Source organism: Cebidichthys violaceus, unplaced genomic scaffold (genome assembly GCF_023349555.1).
Source record: "Cebidichthys violaceus isolate CVI_PGR_0920_01 unplaced genomic scaffold, fCebVio1.0.p SCAF_71, whole genome shotgun sequence".
Classification (NCBI taxonomy): domain Eukaryota; kingdom Metazoa; phylum Chordata; class Actinopteri; order Perciformes; family Stichaeidae; genus Cebidichthys; species Cebidichthys violaceus.
The window spans coordinates 666,130-685,198 of record NW_027176939.1 but is presented as its reverse complement, the minus strand read 5'-3'; the positions used below and the strand labels follow the sequence as shown (position 1 = coordinate 685,198).

Here is a 19,069-nt window from a genome sequence, read left to right as displayed (position 1 = left end):
CACACACACAATATTGTTCCCCCACTGATATGATGCTGGGAGGATGGGACACAAGTGTCAAAACTGCTGCTAAGCAACAAAAATGATTACAACCATATGAAGTGTTATTAAAACGTACTGACTGTTACCACACATTCATCGGCTTCCACATGTTGTGCTTTGTGTTAAATATATGTCAAACCATTAAAGTATCTATTCAACGTCTCAGTCTGTTGGCTGTACGGTACTTCACCGGGGACTGTCCCGGCAGAGGACCCCTTGGACACGTGGAGACAAACAACTAGTCTCACATGTACACCTGCAGGACGCCAACAATGAACCACACCTGCATGTCCTCACAGACCTCACAGGTACCTGCTCTTTATTGTTATCATGGATTCTCTTCATTCCATATCCAGGACAGATATAATCATTATTATCCAGAACTGGGTTTCTGCTTGGTTCTTCTTTTATTGAGGAAACATTCCAAAATCTCAAGTTATTTGTGAAAATCAGCACTTATTTATGCACTTCTCTCTAGCTTTGATAATGAAAACTAAATGTGTGTCGACGACACCTTTCTTGACAAAGTGTCGTGATTTACATGAAGGAAAAAAAGGACAAATAGCAACTGCAAAGTAAACAAAAGTTTTAAAATGATAATTTACTAACACATCTGATTACAACCTCTCATAAGAGACAATTCACTCAATAGAACATGAAATAATATGTATCCAAGTGGTAAATATAACCATGTATAAAATAAAACCAAAAGTATATAAGCGGTGGTGTCAGTACTCAACTCGACCGTTAAAAGCGTTGCTCGGGACTGGTTGACGCGGGTAATTGTGTTGTAATCGGATTGCAGTGGACGGTCCTCGTCTCTCATACTCCGGTGATCCCACATGAGAGCGGGAGACGAGCGTTAAAGAGAATGCGTCCTGATTGGAGAGGCAAGCTGGCCTGCCACTCCACCGACTGTACCGCTGGAGAGGCCAGTGCGTTCACCATATGGGACAGGGATGGTCGGTGGGATTACCTCTCCGTCTCCCTCTTCTCTCCGCTGCACATAATCAACCAGGGGATGAAGTCCCGGCCCACCAATCCTCCGCTGAAGTATCCCAGATCCCCTTTTGCCTACTTGGGAAGGGAGAGAGGGGCAGTGGGGGTCTTCTGGGCCGAGAGAAAGAGTAGGGGGGGTGGGGGGGGGGGAACCAGCAGATGGATTAACATATTCAACAGAGGCAGAGATCAAGCCTTTATAGAGTGAGGACAGAGGGAGGCTTTCTCTCACACATACAGAGTCTGAGAGAAAACAGAAATGAGTGTAAGCTGGATTTGTTTTCATTGTCATGGAAAAACCGCGATGGGCCAAGTGATAACTCAGCTACTCACATGTAGCTCACTTCTCCTTTCTCACAGACGTGGACATGTGCACAAACCCTCGTCCTGAAGGGAACTAAACATCCACTCGAGGGTACGCTACTTGAGTTCACGTATTTCTGATGCTACTCTACACTGCGACATATTGGTAGAGAGAAATATCATACTTCATTCGTGTTGTGATGTGGACACAAAAAGCTGCAGTAGCAAAAAAAAAAAAGAAATATTTAGGATACAACATATTGCATATGTATATTTTGATGATAAATCTAGTCTTTAACGGTTAGAATAAGCAAGAAATGTTCTGTTTCCAGCCTCTAAAACGTGAGGAGTTCCTGCTCTTCAAAAGGCAAATTAAACTAAAGAGCAGCAAAAGTAACAACCTAACATAATAACATAACAAAACATAACTTTGTGCCTTTGTTTTGATAATTTAAGTTATATCACTAGATGAACTAAGTTCTCGTCCATTCATGTCACGTTTTGTCTTTCGACATGTTTCTGGTTCTGGAGCAAGAAGCTGCCGTTTACATCCTCAGTCGAATCTACAAAACCCTGATCACCTTCGTTGTATTTCCGCCTGTAGAACCGACCATAAAGAAGCTGAACACCTGACTTATTGGAAGAACTGCAGACAAACCTGTGGCTGTCGATTCAAGTCGTCTGGAACCACGCTGGTGTGTTTTACTCGTCTACAATCCTTTGACTGCGCTTATTAGATACTGTAAAGATGTATATTTTACACAGCTCAACTGTTCAACTAAAATTAGAAACACTGATCCACAAATAAAATACATAACTCTAGAAGTGGCTATTCTGCAGAAGTAAAGTAAAGTTTTCAGTGCAGGGATTTAACTTGTAAGATAAATGCTTTTCCTGTTTGTTGTTGATAATTTTACTTGAGTAAAGGATCTGAATCCGTCTTCATCCCTGACAAACACCACACACACACACACACACACACACACACACACACACACTCAGCACTACCAGTGTGCTGTGGGCGAACTCGTGGCCCGGTCCCAGCATGGGCACCAGATTAGGGACCCTGCTTTTTTGCTGGTTTGCTGTTCTCATGACATGTGAATGGCCAGCGAGACGGTGGACCAACATTATCCGAACATTCATCTCCACATCAAAGATGTGCTCAAGGAATACCACCCTGAAAGAAAGCAGAGACCCCGCTAGTGCTGGACCAGAGATCCAGAAGCAGAAAGCAGCCTGTAGAGTCCATGAGTGACTGTTGATAGTTCTCTGTTCTCTTACTCACATATTGTGTAAACCAGGACTTTGTCTAACTGGCTCGCTTTACGTCTCAGTCCTTCAGTCAAGGTGAAGACACGAGAATACAACAACAATCCATTTCTTTGTTCTCGTTAACCCTTCTGTTGAGTCACCATCATCCGTCACTGATCACTTTGTTTTGTTGTAACATTGTGGAACACAAGATGCATGTGAGCCAGTATTACACCCATATCATGACGTACGTGTCATTCAAAAGCTCTGAGCCTTAATCTGATGCTAGAACAGCCTCCGCTCTCCTGGTTTCAGGCTTTCAACCGGATTTTGGAGCCTGGCTGCAAGGATTTGCTCCCATTCAGCGACAAGAGCATTAGTGAGGTCCACCACTGATGTGGGTTGATGAGGTCTGGCTCCGAGTCAGCGCTCCAGTTCCTCTCAAACGTGCTGAATGAGGTTGAGGTCAAGCATCTGTGCGCGCCGGTATTTTAAGAATTACGTTCATATTGCTCTCCACTTCTAACAGTCCATGCAGGAGACAGGACTTTGTGTAGCCCACCTTCTGTCCCTAACCCTAACCCGACAGTGTTACCATGCAGATGATGTATGTACCAAACTGAAGACACGTTATGGACCTGGCTTTGAGACAATGTGAAAACAGGAAAGGGACAAACACAAACTGAGAAGACAACGTTGGAAGCATATTATCATCTAATGTCACTGTAGTATTAAGATTTCTCCAAATTATGACGAAGGTGCCAAAACCCCAAAAAAGGCACTGAAGTACACAAACGTACGGTCAGGTTTCTTTGAGACCAGAGATGTGAAGCGAAATACGAGACCAGACTCGACCTGTCACTCACTGTGTAGCCCCGCCCCCTAAATCATCCCCTGCTTTATGGTCTGTTTGACTCTAAATGGAGCATCATGTACTAAATGAACATCATGCTGTATTGAAGAAGACTGTAAACTAGAGATTGAGACCATAAACTCATGTTTACAATGTTTACTGAGGGAATACATCAAGTTCTCTTAGACTTCTATACAATCACATTTATTTTTGTCGCCTCCTGCTGACCATTAGAAATAATGCATGTTTAAGGCACTCAAGCATTTAGCAGAACAAACACAGAGAAGGAGTATGTCAGTGATAGAACCACATGTATTGTATCAACTGTTCTAAAAACCAGCAACACAAGTCTCCCGATTTCTGTCTGTACAAGAATGTGGGAGAGAGGGAAGATGAGAAGAGAACATGGAGACCTCTGAAGAAGACAATGTGGAAGGAGTGAATGCAAGGCGGTGATAAAGGAGCAGATATCAATCTGTTGAGCAGCAACACGAAGGGACGCCGTGTAATTCGTCAGCCTTGGCAGCCGCGCACTCATCAAGATCACAGTGAGCTTTGAGGGCGCGATGAGAGCGCGATGAGAGCGGAGCGAGAGAATGAGAGAGCGGAGCGAGAGAATGAGAGAGCGGAGCGAGAGAATGAGAGCGGCGTATCGATGAAGAGACGAACGCAGAAAGAAGACAATGCAGCGGCAAGTTGAGAAAGAGGGTGAACCTGCTGCCTGGCTGCTGGCGTTCTGATTGATGAGGTCACCGAGAGGGCTCCCCCGAAATGCAGAGTGCCTTCTGAGGGTCAGTCAGGGGCTGGGTGGAGGTCAGAGTGCAACCAAAGGGGAGACGTGGAGACTGAGAGCAGCGCAACAAACGTCAGGAAAATCAATTCTCAGAAAACTCCGTCCTCCCCGGTCGCTGACTGACAGCCTGTGACGTCGCGGTGCTGATGATCAGAACATCGTTTGACCGTCGTGACAAAGTCATTAGCCGACTGAATGGGCGTCATTAGAATAGATGTGGGTCAGAAGGGGCCTGTTACTGTACTGGTAGGTTCAGGAGGCCTTATAATCTATGCCGCTGTTCATGTCACATGTGACAACAAAAGCAAACAACATATTTTACTGTAGTTGTACTTAAACCACGATCCTTTCCTAAACCTAACCCAGTTGAATTGTTCTCTAAACCTAAAGTTGTTGTGCTTGAATTCATCGTTGAGCTTCTCCTTCACAGAGTGGGCGGTGCAGGTTTGCCCGTCTGAAGCGTCAGAATGGTGATAATCACTGATCACATTGAACTGGTGCACTAGCCATCAGTCTCTCTTTTTGTCCTCGTGCATTTATGAAGTGGTCAGAATCACATACAGCATATTATTTGGAATTCATTCATCATATATGGATTGAACATTGCAGAATCATATTTCAGCTTGTCACAAAGAATGATGATGAATACATTGAATCTCTTGAAACTAAAATACATGACGAGGAAACAGCCTGACTGTGAAACACCAGAAACCTCAGAATGAGTTACCTGCTGATTCCAACACACACACACACAAACACACACACACACACACACACACACACACACACACACACACACACACACACAAACACACACACACAAACACACACACACACACACACACACACACACACACACACACACACACACAGAGCTCCTTCCTGTGTTGTCACTTAGTGTCCCCAGGTGGGAGGGCAAACAGTGGAGTAGATGTGTGTGAAGGTAACCTTTTCAACTGTGTTGGAGCCACTTGGTAAACACACACTATAATTACTGCTTATTAGAGGCTATATAGGGGCCCATTAGTGGCACTGGCCCTACCCCTCACTGCCTGCCACCTCATTACAGGAGCCAGCACAGCACAGTCTGCCTCATTACCACCTGCCTGTTAAACTCACACACACACACACACACACACACACACACACACACACACACACACTCACTCACAAACAAGTAAACACACTTGTGAGCATACTGCAGGTGCTGCCAGATTGAAGTCAGGTGTTGACTTGTTAAGTGTTAGACAGTGGTAATGTGTGTGTGTGTGTGTGTGTGTGTGTGTGTGTGTGTAAGCTTGTTCATAGCATCATGTGACATTGGTCCAAAGTGATCAACAGACATTATTTTGACAGTTTGCCTCATTATTTTAACTCTGCATTTAGACCAATTCATGCTGCATTCGCTTGAATCTACTTGTTGCTAGAAAGTGAAACTTTTAAAAGTTGTAGACGTTGACGGAGGCGGCATTCTACAGGCCAAGACGGACTTTTTATACTTCCTGGTTCACAATACAATGACATTACTTTACATTGCTCTTCTCAGGCATAGCTACTAACATTTACATGTAGTTACAGCGGAAGAAAAATGTGGTGCAACTGAAAGAGGTAGAGTGTAGAGTGTGAAACTAGCTAGTTACAACGTAGTTAGTGCTTACTTTACACTTACACTGTAACTTACATCTTGCTAAGCCACGCCCCTCGGCTGTAGGTCAGCAACGGCTACAACCGCCACACAAACGTAAACACCAACAACATGTTCTCCCTCAGTTGCTCCCTCAGCGTGCCCCATTTTGAGCCGCTCTCTATTAAAGACAAACACAAAACGGTAACGTCACATTCCAGACCATGCCACCCTCCTCTGTTCACTGTGCCGCCTGTGCCGCAGACAAAAGCCTCCTCTCTGTCAGCAGCCACTGAACTGAGTGCAGCTGCCTCTGCCGAGGCCCGGGCTCCTCAACGGCCCTGATTTACTGGGGACACAGACACTATTTTCTTCCTTTACTCCAATCCCTCGCTGCCCTCCCCGTGCCCCCCGTTAGGGTTATAATTTCTCAGCTGAGCCCGTTTGACTCGGCCGTGGCAGCAGACGCAGAGCGGCGCTGCCAGCGCGCTCTCCTTCTCTTTGATTCCTTAAGTCTTTCACTCACAATCCCCTCGTCGAGCTGCAGTCGTTGAGTGAGCGGCACCATGGCAGCGCTGGCCGTTAGAGGCTTGTATCTGTCTCAGTTGCACGCTTTCTGTGTGATTTTTTTTGTTGTTTTTTGTTCTGTTCCTTCAGGTGAATGCAACGCAGGCAAGGGTGCCAGGGAGGCAGATGGCTTCAATGCAGAGAAAGAAAGCACAAGTGTAGAAGAAGAGAGACTGAAACACTGTGGAGGGACCCTGTGGAGAATACTAAGCACTGTAAGGCATCGAGATGACTCTTATGAATATGTTCCCTTCTGCTGCCTCTATGCTTCAAGTCCCGTTCAGTTTTTCGTGCCAAATATATTAGTTTATCAGATATTTAGGATTTATTTATTACAACGTGGGTCTTGATCTCAGAGGTGTGGCTGTTGCTTCTATCAGATATGGACACATTGTATTCACCAAACTATTTACTGGATAATACTGAAATCTGGGAACGCACCGTCATCGCAACAACGAAGTCCAAAGGGTCACGAGAGTCTGATGGTCAGACGGTTCATCCAGATGATCCAAACGTCTGGACTTACCGGTAAAACTGAGCAGACCTGAAATGTCGGGAATAATAATTGCACAGGAAAACAGTGTGCGCACAACTACGATAAGTACGGTAATTTGGAGCAGGTACTCGGCCTATAAACTGTAATGGACAACAATTATACAGCTGAGTTTTGTCCCAAGAATTCAAAGTTACACTTGTTAAGTAATTAATACACAAATGGTCATTTTCTGGGTGAAGTGTTCCATTAAATAAACGACGCATTCTGAATGGTGGCCCTGCATGTTATATTTTCAGCATAATGCGGTTGATTGAACAACTCAACGCAGGAGAATTGAGCCTTGGACTCTGATCCGGAGTTAAGAATGATCAACCTGAAGCACCTGTTAGTTTAATTAGGAAAGAAAGGAGTCGGCTCTCGTTGCCTGCGTCGAACAACAGGTTCCTCCCATAAGAATCCCTCAAATTCTTGCCATGTGGTTAGCGTTGCAGAAGTGGCTAATAAAGGAGCATGTGTGGCATTCAACATATAAGCATGTGTGTGTGCGTACGGGTGTGTGTGTGTGTGTGTGTGTGTGTGTGTGTGTGTGTGTCCACTCCAGGGTGCTCCAAACTTTGAGGACAGCCCCTCCAGAAAACACAGGCCTGGCCCTCCAATCTCAAAGGACGAGCTCCATTCACCTCCTGGCAACGGCGCTGAGAAATGGAGAAGAGATGGGCAGAACGGAATGGGTGGGCAGTAAATTATCAACTTTCCGAGGAGAGGACACGATATTTATTTATGGCATTCAGCCTGGACACTCGGGGAGGGTTGGAACGGAGTGGGGGTGCGCGTCTTTTGCAAGGGGCATCCTAGGTGGTCAGCATTGACCTGCACTAACCCCTTGTATCCTGTCTCATTCTCCCACCCTTCACACTTGTCTTGTACCCGGAGCTCCCGAGACCTCCCTGGTAATTAGGGAACGAGTCACGCCCACTCCCTGCCCCCAAACGTGGTAAATTTCCCTCCTTCTCCCAGCCCCTGTGACACGCACACTCACACATCCTCCGAATTGGGGGCTTCAAGACGCCATTCAGCCCGATCCCTGCTTGCTCTATCCCCCACTCTACATTTTATCACCACCCCTTGTTTTGTTTCGCTGTCTCAATCCATCAATCTTCCCATTAGCCCTCCATATTACGGAAGCCGCGGGGAACGCCCCCTTTACACCGGCCCTTCAAATCCGTCTTCCTTTCTGCACCTCCCTCAGCCTCCTCCATCTCGGCGCCGACTCCCTCTTTCCCTCCATCCCTCGGCCCGGCCTTGTTAGCAGTCACCTGGCGCTCTCAAAATGGCCTTTTCCCTCGCCCTCCGTTTCTTTTCTGCCGACACACTGCCAACTCGAGGTCAGCGTCAGACTCACCTGGGGCAAAGGAGGGAAGCGATGGGGCTGGACAGAGGGAGACGTACTGGGGGTGCTGTGGCGGTGGGGGTAGCAGCACTTTGGGTGGTATGTTTCCTGCGAGGGTGGGACACAATGCCCCCAGTGTTCAGGCAGGCCCACAGGAGCTTGTTTTACAACAGGGGAGGGGCGGCCATCAATGGCCATATGATGTGAACCACCCTGAGCCGATTCCCAGTGACAAACAGCCCCCTCCGAGCGGACCCCCGCCTCCTCCGCCTCCTCCTCTTTTCTGCTTTCTCCCATCGCCTCCCTCCTTCTCTCCACGCATTCTGTTCTGTTGGACCAAAACCAGGGCAAGCGGAGAGCAGGCAACAGCACCGCTGCTCAATGGACTGGAAATGAGGGGACACACGCACACACACACACATACACACACACACACACACACACACACTCAAAATGTCTCACAGACATAATGGACCATGCATACACTCACGCACACTAGCAGACCCTTTCTGTCCTTCTTCTTCTAATGACGCCTCAAGCATCTTGCTGTAAAATGAATCGGTGTCGGTTTAATTGAACCAGTGTGGTCCTTATTTGTGTTCCTCTCTTATATTATATATGGCTTGATGACAGCATAATTGCTGAAGAATTGAAGGAGAGCTAGTGTGTCGAGTTACCCAGTGGTCCCAAAAGTCCAGCTCTCCCTCCTGTCTCCGGCTCCACGGTCCCCCGTGGCACTGCCCAAGAGAGACCTGTCCTCTCTCTCGGCCCAGAAGTCTGTTGAGTCTGTTCTGTCTTTGCCATTCAAACAGGACTTCTCTGCCTGTGCAACCAGTCCACATACCCAAAAGATGTGTTAGTGCCTTTGACCTGCCACCTCTATGGTTGAGCTCTGGTTAGGTTTAAGACTAAACTACTTGGTCAAATTCAAGTTTAAAAATAAACTGCCAATTGGTATTGGAGGGACACCTGGATGCCTGATGGTGGCCAAAACATTGTCTCTCCAATTGGGAATTCAACCCCTTCTGTCAAGAGACGGGACATAGAAATGAAATATGTGATGTTGAAGGCACCAAGCATGCCAACCACCCACCCCAAAAAGTTTTTTGTGGCAATACGAGCAATGTTACATGATACCGTATGACTTTATTGTTGGCATAGCTGCAATAGGTCACCTGCCTGGAAAATGTCAACAAAGGTAATTCCAAGTATTTAAACAAAAAGACAATGCTATCAATTTCTTCTGTGAGCAGATGTTAAGTAAAGACCCAATTCATTTTTCAATCTAGGTCATTTTTCCATAGTTTTGGTCATTATAAAAACATTTGTCTTGATGCGATCTCTGGCACAGAAGTGGTTTGAACATCCATCCATCCATCCATCCATGCATCCGTCCGTCCGTCCGGTCTGGAGACCATTACAGCACACATTGGGGTGTTTGCCACAATTGCAATGCACTCATTTGGAAGTAAACCTGAAAGGGAAGGTTAAAGTTATTACCCAACGTGTTCGTCTTAGATCCCGAGAGCTACTCATTAGTTCTGACCTACTCTTTCTATTGTTGTGTGTTCACAGCTATCATGACAGTGTATGACAAACATTATAATGCAATAACACGAATTAGGTTTGCTCATCTCTCAACAAATACTTTGATGAGTAATGAATAAAATGAGTAACAGCATAGAGGGCAACAGAGAGCTGGCTTCTCAACATTGTTGCTTAACAGAAGTCTCTGATCATGACTGTTAAGGTGACATTTGACCAGTTTACCACCTTCTCACATTTGTTTCAATCTAGAGTTACTAAAAAAGATCAGGGATGGGAAACACCAGCTGACCTCACCATAACCAATCCAGACAAAAACACCTACAACCCAGAAGGTGTGAAAACATAATCTTAGGGGTATACGTTTGAGTGTTTTTGGGGGTGGGGGGTGGGGGGTGACAGCTGGTTAGCATGGGGGTGGTAATAAAGTAGTCGAGACCTTTTGTTCAGGCTGATGAGCTTGTGTGTGATGGGATCAGGAGGCTGGTAGTGAGAGTAAAGGAATGTAACCCAGCCTCTCGGTCCCTCCATATGACGCTAATTGCAGCAGAGCGGGGATGGCCTGGGCTGCTTGTGTACGCCATTGTTATTCCTCGGCCTATTGTCTCCAGCCTTCTGACAATGGCCATCTGAATGAGAGCCTGTTAAGCCAGGCGGATCCCCATCATTAGACCCCTTTACACCCATTGTGATGCAGCGCTGAGGATACTGTAGGCTATCGGTGACTTTCAGCAGGGCCGAGGCCCTCGTCCACAACAACGCGGACACAGTTTCTTTTTGTTTAGGTCATCCGTCCACACAAAGACAGCATGCTCAACCTTTGGAGAACTTTATGGAGAAGCTCTCCAGTGTGGATGCATTTGAAAATGCCTCTCATAGACTCGAGATTAAGGATTTCTACATACAGTTCTCTCCACACAACCCAACCCTCGTGGACTGCCAGTGTTATTAAAACATGGGTTAGACTCTCGTCTTTGGTCATTTGAGTCAACTTGTTGTATACCCTACCTTCAGAGCCGTTTTCCAATTCAACAATGTTCTTGAGAACGGTCAACAAAATTGTATATTTTGCCCCCAGGGATCAGAGACAGTTGGAGGTGACGGAGCAGAGTTCTAACCTGAAATCACTGTGTCCATTCAACCCCACAGCACACCAGATGGTGGCGCTGAAGCTATATTATTGTGTGCCAAGCAAAATGGGAGGAAGAAGAAGACGATTTTGCCATTTTCATATTGCTTCAGTGTGGACCGCAAGCTTTTAAAGCAACCTGACCAAATGACGGTTTGGATGGAACCTCATCCTACACATGATTGGATTTCTCAGATTCAAGAGTATTCAGACATTGATAGATACAAGTAGATACCAGTAGATACCAGTAGATACAAGTAGATACATACTTCAGTCAGGATGAGTCATACAGATTTGTGTTGTTGTCAGAACTGTTTTAGAGAGATGTTGATTCAACTTAATGTTGGTTTGTGCTGCTGTTGAAGTGTATTGCAACATAAAGAGATGTGTTTAATTTAGCCTGCTCAGATTGATATGAATAGGATGGACAACATACTCGAAACACCGGTCAGTAGAACACAATGCTGATCAAACGTGGCTCCTCACGTCACATCACGTTCATCTATGAGGTCTTAACTGGTTATTTTGTGACACAAAAATGCCCCAAAATGTATTAAATCTGATTATAAATTAGATGCTTAGTGGGATTAGACCGTTCACATTGATGCATAGTGGTTCCCACTCGAGATCGACAAAATGTTGGTAAAATAGTGAGTGTGGATTATTATGTGACTTGATTAAAATTGTATTTACATCAATGGGGGGGGGGGGGGGGGGGGAGGTGAAGTGTCACAGTTTCCTTTCTAAACATCCTTAAAACACTTTTAACAGCCTTAAAGTAATGTCACCATCATTACCCCCGTAGACAATCGACAGCATCACTCCAGAGAACGTGACACTTTTTTTATCTACACGGGTTCGGTCACAGTGGACGTCCTAAAGACACAAACTGCCAGCTGGCCTGCTTTGGGTAACGTGCTGCTCAGTCTAGTCTTCCGTCTCCCTAAAACAAGCATCTGGAGGCCCGGGGAGTGAATGCAAGTGTGAATATATTCATCCCCATGCTGCTTTGTTAAGTCTCTGGGCGTAAAGCCGTTGTACCCCCCGTGCCCTCCTGGGTGACCCCGGAGGATCAGAGACCAGGTTGTCGAAACATTTGTAACATTTGGCCAAAGCAAATCTCAGGCTGCCTGTTGAATTGAAGCTCAGACCAAAGAGGAGAAGAAAAAAAATCCCCCAGGAACCCTCAAAACACTCCCTACTCTGGACCGGGAACCCCCCCACCCCCTCGTTCCTTATCCCTCACACACACACACACACACACACACACACACACACACACACACACACACACACACACACACATCGAGCATGGAGGCTCAACCCCTCACAACCTCCAGCAAATCCCCTTTATCTTTTCCCAGCCAGATGGGGCCGCTGGAATAATAGCCGAAGCCCAATGAGTTCCATTCAATTTGTCATGCCGTCTAAAGGAGCTTGTAAGCTTCCCATTTGCAGTTATGTTATAGTAACCATGGGAGGCTCTGCAGTGTTAGGACTTAATTACCTCCTAATAGCTGTTGTAGAGATAAAGCCCCAGGCCAGCATAACCTAACACTGTCCAGCCCCTTTAGACACAGAGGCCTGGAGACTCCCTCGATCCGTTGGCAAGAGGATCCACATCATGTGTCAGGTGGCCTACGTTAGGACCTCTTCACTCCACATGCACCTGTACACATCTGCAGATCAGACACCAGGTGGATCAGACTGTTGCTGTCAGAGACTTTGGACGAACATCCCTGATGATTGGTAGAGCTGTAACTCACTTATATGTCTGAAGGATATTGTAAGAATTGACGGCCCCGATATGATAAAACCTACTTACTTTGGGGAACCGAAGACTCCTCCTCTAGCGCCACCATGAGGTTCATGTGTGTGGTTTTGGGTGAAAACCCCTCTTGATGGAGTGTAATAACTGTGGTAACCCCTTAACGTTCCCTCGAGTGCCATCATCTCATCAAAATGTTATAACTTTTTAGGGCCAAACCAGTTCTGGATCGGCCAAGTCCGTCTTTTCTGTTTATGCACTTTTTCACTTTTTGCACTTTCACGGATCTTCTCTTTAGAACCTTTCCTCGTCACATTGTGGAGGTTCTCTTGTATTTCAACTTGAAATCTGAGTTATTTGATTTTGTGGACTTAGTAAAAAAAGCAACATTCAAAGTTTTTCTCCCACAAATCATCTGCGTGTTCAGCTAGTTTGCATTTACAAAATATGTTTTGTGGAAAACCTTTTGTGTGTTTTTTGTTCTTCTTCAAAGGAGCAGCACTTCCTGTGCTGGCACTTAACTTCTCCGCTTAATGTACGGTGAATCACTTGTGCAGGAGAGCCTCATGTCTAACCGGGAGACAGCATCACACACAGTAACAGCAGCGGTGGTGGCAGGCGGCATCTCACGTTCCTCACCACACATTTCAACAAAAGAGAGAATTTTGCTTCATTTCGTTCCAAGATTTGGCAGAGAAAGGGACGGAGGGGGAGAGCCAGGACATTATTCATGTCTTTCAGTTCATTTGGCCTCAGCCGGCCAGCTCCTCAGACAGAAAGAGAAACCTTCTCTCCTGTTCTTTCCACCCTCTTCTCTTTTCTGCTTCTTTTCTTTTTTGTTCCCTTTCTTTTTTTATTTTGGAGGCAGATTAGCAGGATTAAGTATGGCTCACATATGCTCCTCCTCACTATTGGTATTCACCACAGCACCGGGCCTACCGCCACCCAGACTGATGGACAGAGAGAGAGGGAGGGAGAGAGAGAGAGAGAGAGAGAGAGAGAGAGAGAGAGAGAGAGAGAAGGAGGGAGAGAGAGAGAGAGAGAGAGAGAGAGAGAGAGAGAGAGAGAGAGAGAGAGAGAGAGAGAGAGAGAGGGAGAGAGAAGGAGGGAGAGAGAGAGAGAGAGAGAGAGAGAGAGAGAGAGAGAGAGAGAGAGAGAGAGAGAGAGAGAGAGAGAGAGAGAGAGAGGAGATGAGGAGTGTAGTTGGTGTGAGTCAAAGTTGGAGAGAAACAGGAAATGTTAAAAACAGACCTCTCCACAGACCTTTGGTATATTGTTGGTATATTTTTTGGTATATTGTTGGTATATTTTTTGGTATATTGTTGGTATATTTTTTGGTATATTGTTGGTATATTTTTTGGTATATTGTTGGTATATTTTTTAATTGTTGGTATATTGTTGGTATATTTTTGGTATATTGTTGGTATATTTTTAAATTGTTGGTATATTTTTTGGTATATTGTTGGTATATTGTTGGTATATTTTTTGGTATATTTTTTGGTATATTGTTGGTATATTTTTTGGTATATTGTTGGTATATTTTTTGGGATATTGTTGGTATATTTTTTGGTATATTGTTGGTATATTTTTAAACCGAGAGCCAGACCTCATCCCCACACCAGTGGTCTCTTGTGGCTGAATGGGAGCCATGGATTCAGAACGTGGAGGACCGCCTGAACCCAGCAGAATGAAGGCTGTCATTCACTCATTATAACACATGGTGTAGCTGTTACTACAACGTCACAGAAAGTACACAACAAACTACACACTGGTTGTGTACAATAACTGAAGGCTCTCTGCGTTTTGATTATTCCCCTTATTGTATGTTATTCATGTATTTAATAGTTTATGTCGGAGCTGTACATATATACATATATATATAGAAATATATATATATATATATATATATATATATATATATATATATATATATATATATATATATATATATATTTATATATCTAGGAGATCATTCTGACTGAACGTATGTTATTCTTCCTGCTTGATGCACTTTCTCTATCGTGAGGTTTCCTCTGATCCACATCAGTGAGAACAATAGAAGAGAAAACGATGGAGCACAAAGGAATTCATCTTTCTATTTTAACATCAAGCTTCTTTGAATTGTTTTATTTAAATATTACAGTTTTCAGTAAATTTGAGGAGATTCCCCCTAAAACGTCCGTTTGTGTGAACACAATGTAAAAGTGTGTCTGCAGACATGATGGTCATCACAGACTCACTGAGTTTCTCAACCTTGGTTTGGGGCCCTGATGTGGCCTTACGGGACATTTGTGAAGCTGAAAGCAAACTGATATTAATTAATTTGACAGGTTTACAATACAAGTAAGAAGAATAATGTTTCATTGTTATGGCTTTAAAGTTTGAGAAAGTCTTGGTTTAAGATTAGATGAGTATGAGGTTCAGATGAGGGTTCAGACTTCCACAAGGCCTCCTCACATCCCGATAGGTGTCAATCATTTAACAGATAGACTCATAACACATTGGTTCATAACGAGGTGTGAAAGGAGCCCCACTGAAGAGGAGAGCCTGGTCCGTGTCTCATTGTGACTCCGGTGCAGCAGTGAGAGTGTGGGAATGTCTAATGAAGCAAGAGGTGGAGCAGAAACAAACCTCCTGATTTAAAACGCCACTTACACCACCCTCATTAGCATAATCTCATTTCACGGAGTAAACACGCGAACGGAGGAAACAAGCAGATATACCGGTGAGAAAAGAGGGGAGGAGGTGTGTGTGTGTGTGTGTGTGTGTGTGTGTGTGTGTGTGTGTGTGTGTGTGTGTGTGTTAACGACCTTGATTTTGTGACATCATTGGCGGACCGATGTGACACCTGACTAACGGTAACGGAAAGATGTCCGTTTGTGATTGGCTGGCAGGTGACCGTTGAAATCTAATGAGACCCCCCCCCCCCCCCCAAAAAAAAAAAAAAAAAATTAGTTCCGGTCAACTGTTCCAAACGAGCGCACGAGATCACGGCAACGGAACAAAGTCTCAATTCTGACTACCAGGACCTATAACTGACCACAGACCGACAGACAGAATATTATAAATATAAATATATATATATATATATATATATATATATATATATAAAAATCTAAATAAATATATTAAAAAATTTAAATTAAAAAAATTTAATAATAGGCCTATGTGTAAAAACTAATTAAAAAAGACAACATGGGCCAGAGGTAATATATCATTTGGATTTCTTTGTGTTTTTAAACTACAGAAAATGTTCTGATAAGAAAAACTCAAATTATTGAAAATATAAAAATTAAATTCATCCTGCTGACATAATTTTACGTTATTCAAATGTGTTTTCACATTTTTATTTTAGGACGTCACGAGCGCAGTCCTGTGATAAACAGATAAACCCGTCGAGGCAATTAGCGCTGATCGCGTCCGACCGCGCAGCACAGCTCATATTCGGGGACAAAGCCACTGTCAGCTTGAGTTACGTCCGAGGGCGAATCTCCGGTTTGGGCCCTTATGTCTGCCGGAGGCCGCCTGAGCGCCAGCAGCAGGCCGCACCGCTATCGCTCACTGCGGACTAATTGAAACGTTGCGGATCATAACCGTTAGAAACAATTTTGCACACTTCATTAATTAACGTTAAAGATGCACTTTAACGGCAGCTGCTGGCCGACAGCAGGTAACAACGGAAAAAACAGCACATTAACAGCAAAACTGCGCACAGGAAACATATTGCGCCGCTTATCAGGCTCTGACCCGTTAGTGCTGCTCATTTGAGGGGCGGCGTTCAAACTGCACAAAGAAATAAGAGCCGAGCAACGAATTATAGATCTAAAATAATGACGAAATATTATGTAGATTTATAATTAAAAAAAAGTAGAATATCAAATATAGAAAAACACATTTGTTTTTTTAAGTTTCAAAACAAAACGAAATAAATCAAATTAAAGTAAATCTGTTTTAAAAAGAGGTCTGAGTTATTTCATTAGGGTTTCCGGATACTGGATAACATACAGACACGTGTTCACTTCTTATCATCTGAGTTATTACGATAAAAATCATTCCACACGCGGGCCTCATTTTCACAAGAAGGAGCCATATGTAGGAGGGAGTGTGTCTGATTTCACTTAATGCTGTGTGTTGGTATAATTACATCAGGCTGGAGGGCCCCCCCCCCCCCCCCCCCCCCCCCCCCCCCACACACTCCTACTCCTCCTCCCTGCACGGAGCTGATTGGTCGCGGGGAGGCAGCCGGGACAGCAGCGTTGTCCTGGTGACCCGGCCTCTGTGCAGCTCCAGCCCGGCTATAAAACCCGGCGGTCTCACGCAGGCGTGCCAAATGGGCTGTCAGATGCGATTTCGGAGTAACAAGTGGATTTGACGTTTATAGGTTTTCTCATCCCTCGCGCTTGGAAAACACTCGTGGTACGTGTTTGGTTATTAGTTTTTGTTCATGATGAGAATATGTGTGTATTTCCTTCTGCTTTACTGACGCGAGTAAGACAGCGCGTGGGAAGAGATAACTCACTGATTTGTTTAGTCAAAAGTCAAGCAGAAGTGCATCTTTAAATATTAGGATACATCTCCGCTTTAAAGCTATGCTAATTAATACAAACATGTGATTTAGTTTTCATGGTCCTACTTGTATCAATAGGTTTTAATCGCTGTGATCTTCGGAAGTTAATATTATCTTCTGTGCTGCTGGATCGAGATGTGGATTTGTGCGCCTTAGTAAATGAACACGTTTCTCTCTCCAGCTCACCGTGCTGGACCTAGACCATGGACTCAGATACGAGCCGCGTGTCGAGCAGACCCTCATCTCCGGAGGTGGACGACATCTTCCTGGCCACCCTCAAGAAATCGGTGCACAGCTTCTCCAGCGCCGTGACCTCCACGCAGTGCGACCATCTGTCAGAGCTCCACGGCCTGCGCACCCTCACCGCGGAAGACGAGGAGTCCCTCGCCCTCCGGCTGGCCAAGAAGGACCACAAGCTGCTGTCTGAGAACGAGCTGCAGACCATCCGCCTCAAGATCAACAGCCGCGAGAGGAAGAGGATGCACGACCTCAACGTGGCCATGGACGGGCTCCGGGAAGTCATGCCCTACGCGCACGGGCCGTCGGTGCGCAAGCTCTCCAAAATCGCGACCCTGCTGCTGGCGAGAAACTACATCCTGATGCTGAGCAACTCGCTGGAGGAGATGAAGCGGCTGGTGAGCGAGATCTACGGCAGCGGCGGGCACCACGGCAGCTTCCACCCGGCGGCCTGCGGGACTATGACACACGCGGGGCCCGTGCCGGGACACCCGGTGGTTTCCCACGCCTCGCACCCGGCGGTGCACCACCCGCTCCTGCCGCCGGCCGTCTCCACCGCGTCCCTGTCCGCGCCCGGAATCTCCGCCGTCACCTCAGTCAGAGCCCACCACGGACTCCTCAAAGCGCCCGGAGCCGGCGCGGGCCCGCTGGGCAGCAGTTTCCAGCACTGGGGCGTTGGCACCGGGATGCCCTGTCCGTGCAGCATGTGCCAAGTCCCGCCTCCGCATGTGACCAGCATGAGCGCCGTCCCCATGCCGAGGCTGACCAGCGACTCCAAGTGACTTCACACTTAAAGTGGAGACGAACTTGTTTTGGGGTTATTGCCCCCCCCCCCCCCCATTATTACTCTTTTTTATTTATCTCTGTCGCTGAATCCGATGCGTCGACGGAGCCAGTACAGAATCCATCGGGTTCCTCACTAACGTAGCGTTTTATGGTCATTAACCTCAGTGTAACAGGTGTGTCTCCAGAGCTCCTTTATTACGGACATCTTTGACGGCCCGGGCATGTGTGTGTGTGTGTGTGTGTGTGTGTGTGTGTGTGTGTGTGTGTGTGTGTGTGTGTGTGCGTGCGTGCGTGTGCGTGTGCGTGTGCGTGTGCGTGTGTGTGTGTGTGTGTGTGTGAGAGAGAGTGTGTGTGTCTCTGCAGTTATTTAAAGATCAAATTGATTTTTTTCTCTGTGGGCCTGCAGGGGGGGGGGGGGGGGGGGGGTGTCACACATCCAACCACAAATATAGAGTGTAAATATGTAGATGGATTATTCATATATTAGACTCCCCCCCCCCCCTCACGTGTCGCACCTGCTTCATTCTCTCCGTCTTATTCATCGCGGTCCTCTTTATTCTGTCTGTCTCTGTCCCGAACAATGACCGAACAATGACCACTTGTTTATTTTTTTATTAAAAAAAAATGAAAAAAAAAGAAAATGATATTTATTTACTTATTTTGGACGTGAACTTCAAATGAATCTCTGATCGTGTTGGTTTTTGAAATGTAAAATA

The 19,069-nt window shown here is 45.7% G+C and overlaps 1 protein-coding gene across 1 annotated transcript; it reads left to right on the top strand.

The window, feature by feature from the left end:
* The first annotated feature begins 17,100 nt into the window (after positions 1–17,100).
* On the top strand, positions 17,101–18,772 carry olig2 (oligodendrocyte lineage transcription factor 2). Its single transcript, XM_068736672.1, has 2 exons — positions 17,101–17,179; positions 17,512–18,772. Exon 2 carries the CDS (start codon positions 17,534–17,536, stop codon positions 18,347–18,349), a length of 816 nt encoding a protein of 271 aa, XP_068592773.1. The 5' UTR covers positions 17,101–17,179; positions 17,512–17,533; the 3' UTR covers positions 18,350–18,772.
* The last annotated feature ends 297 nt before the right edge of the window (positions 18,773–19,069 follow it).

What these genes read in the sequence shown, in the direction of transcription:
- olig2 (XM_068736672.1), top strand. Translation starts at nt 17,534, where the DNA reads ATGGACTCAGATACGAGCCGCGTGTCGAGCAGACCCTCATCTCCGGAG.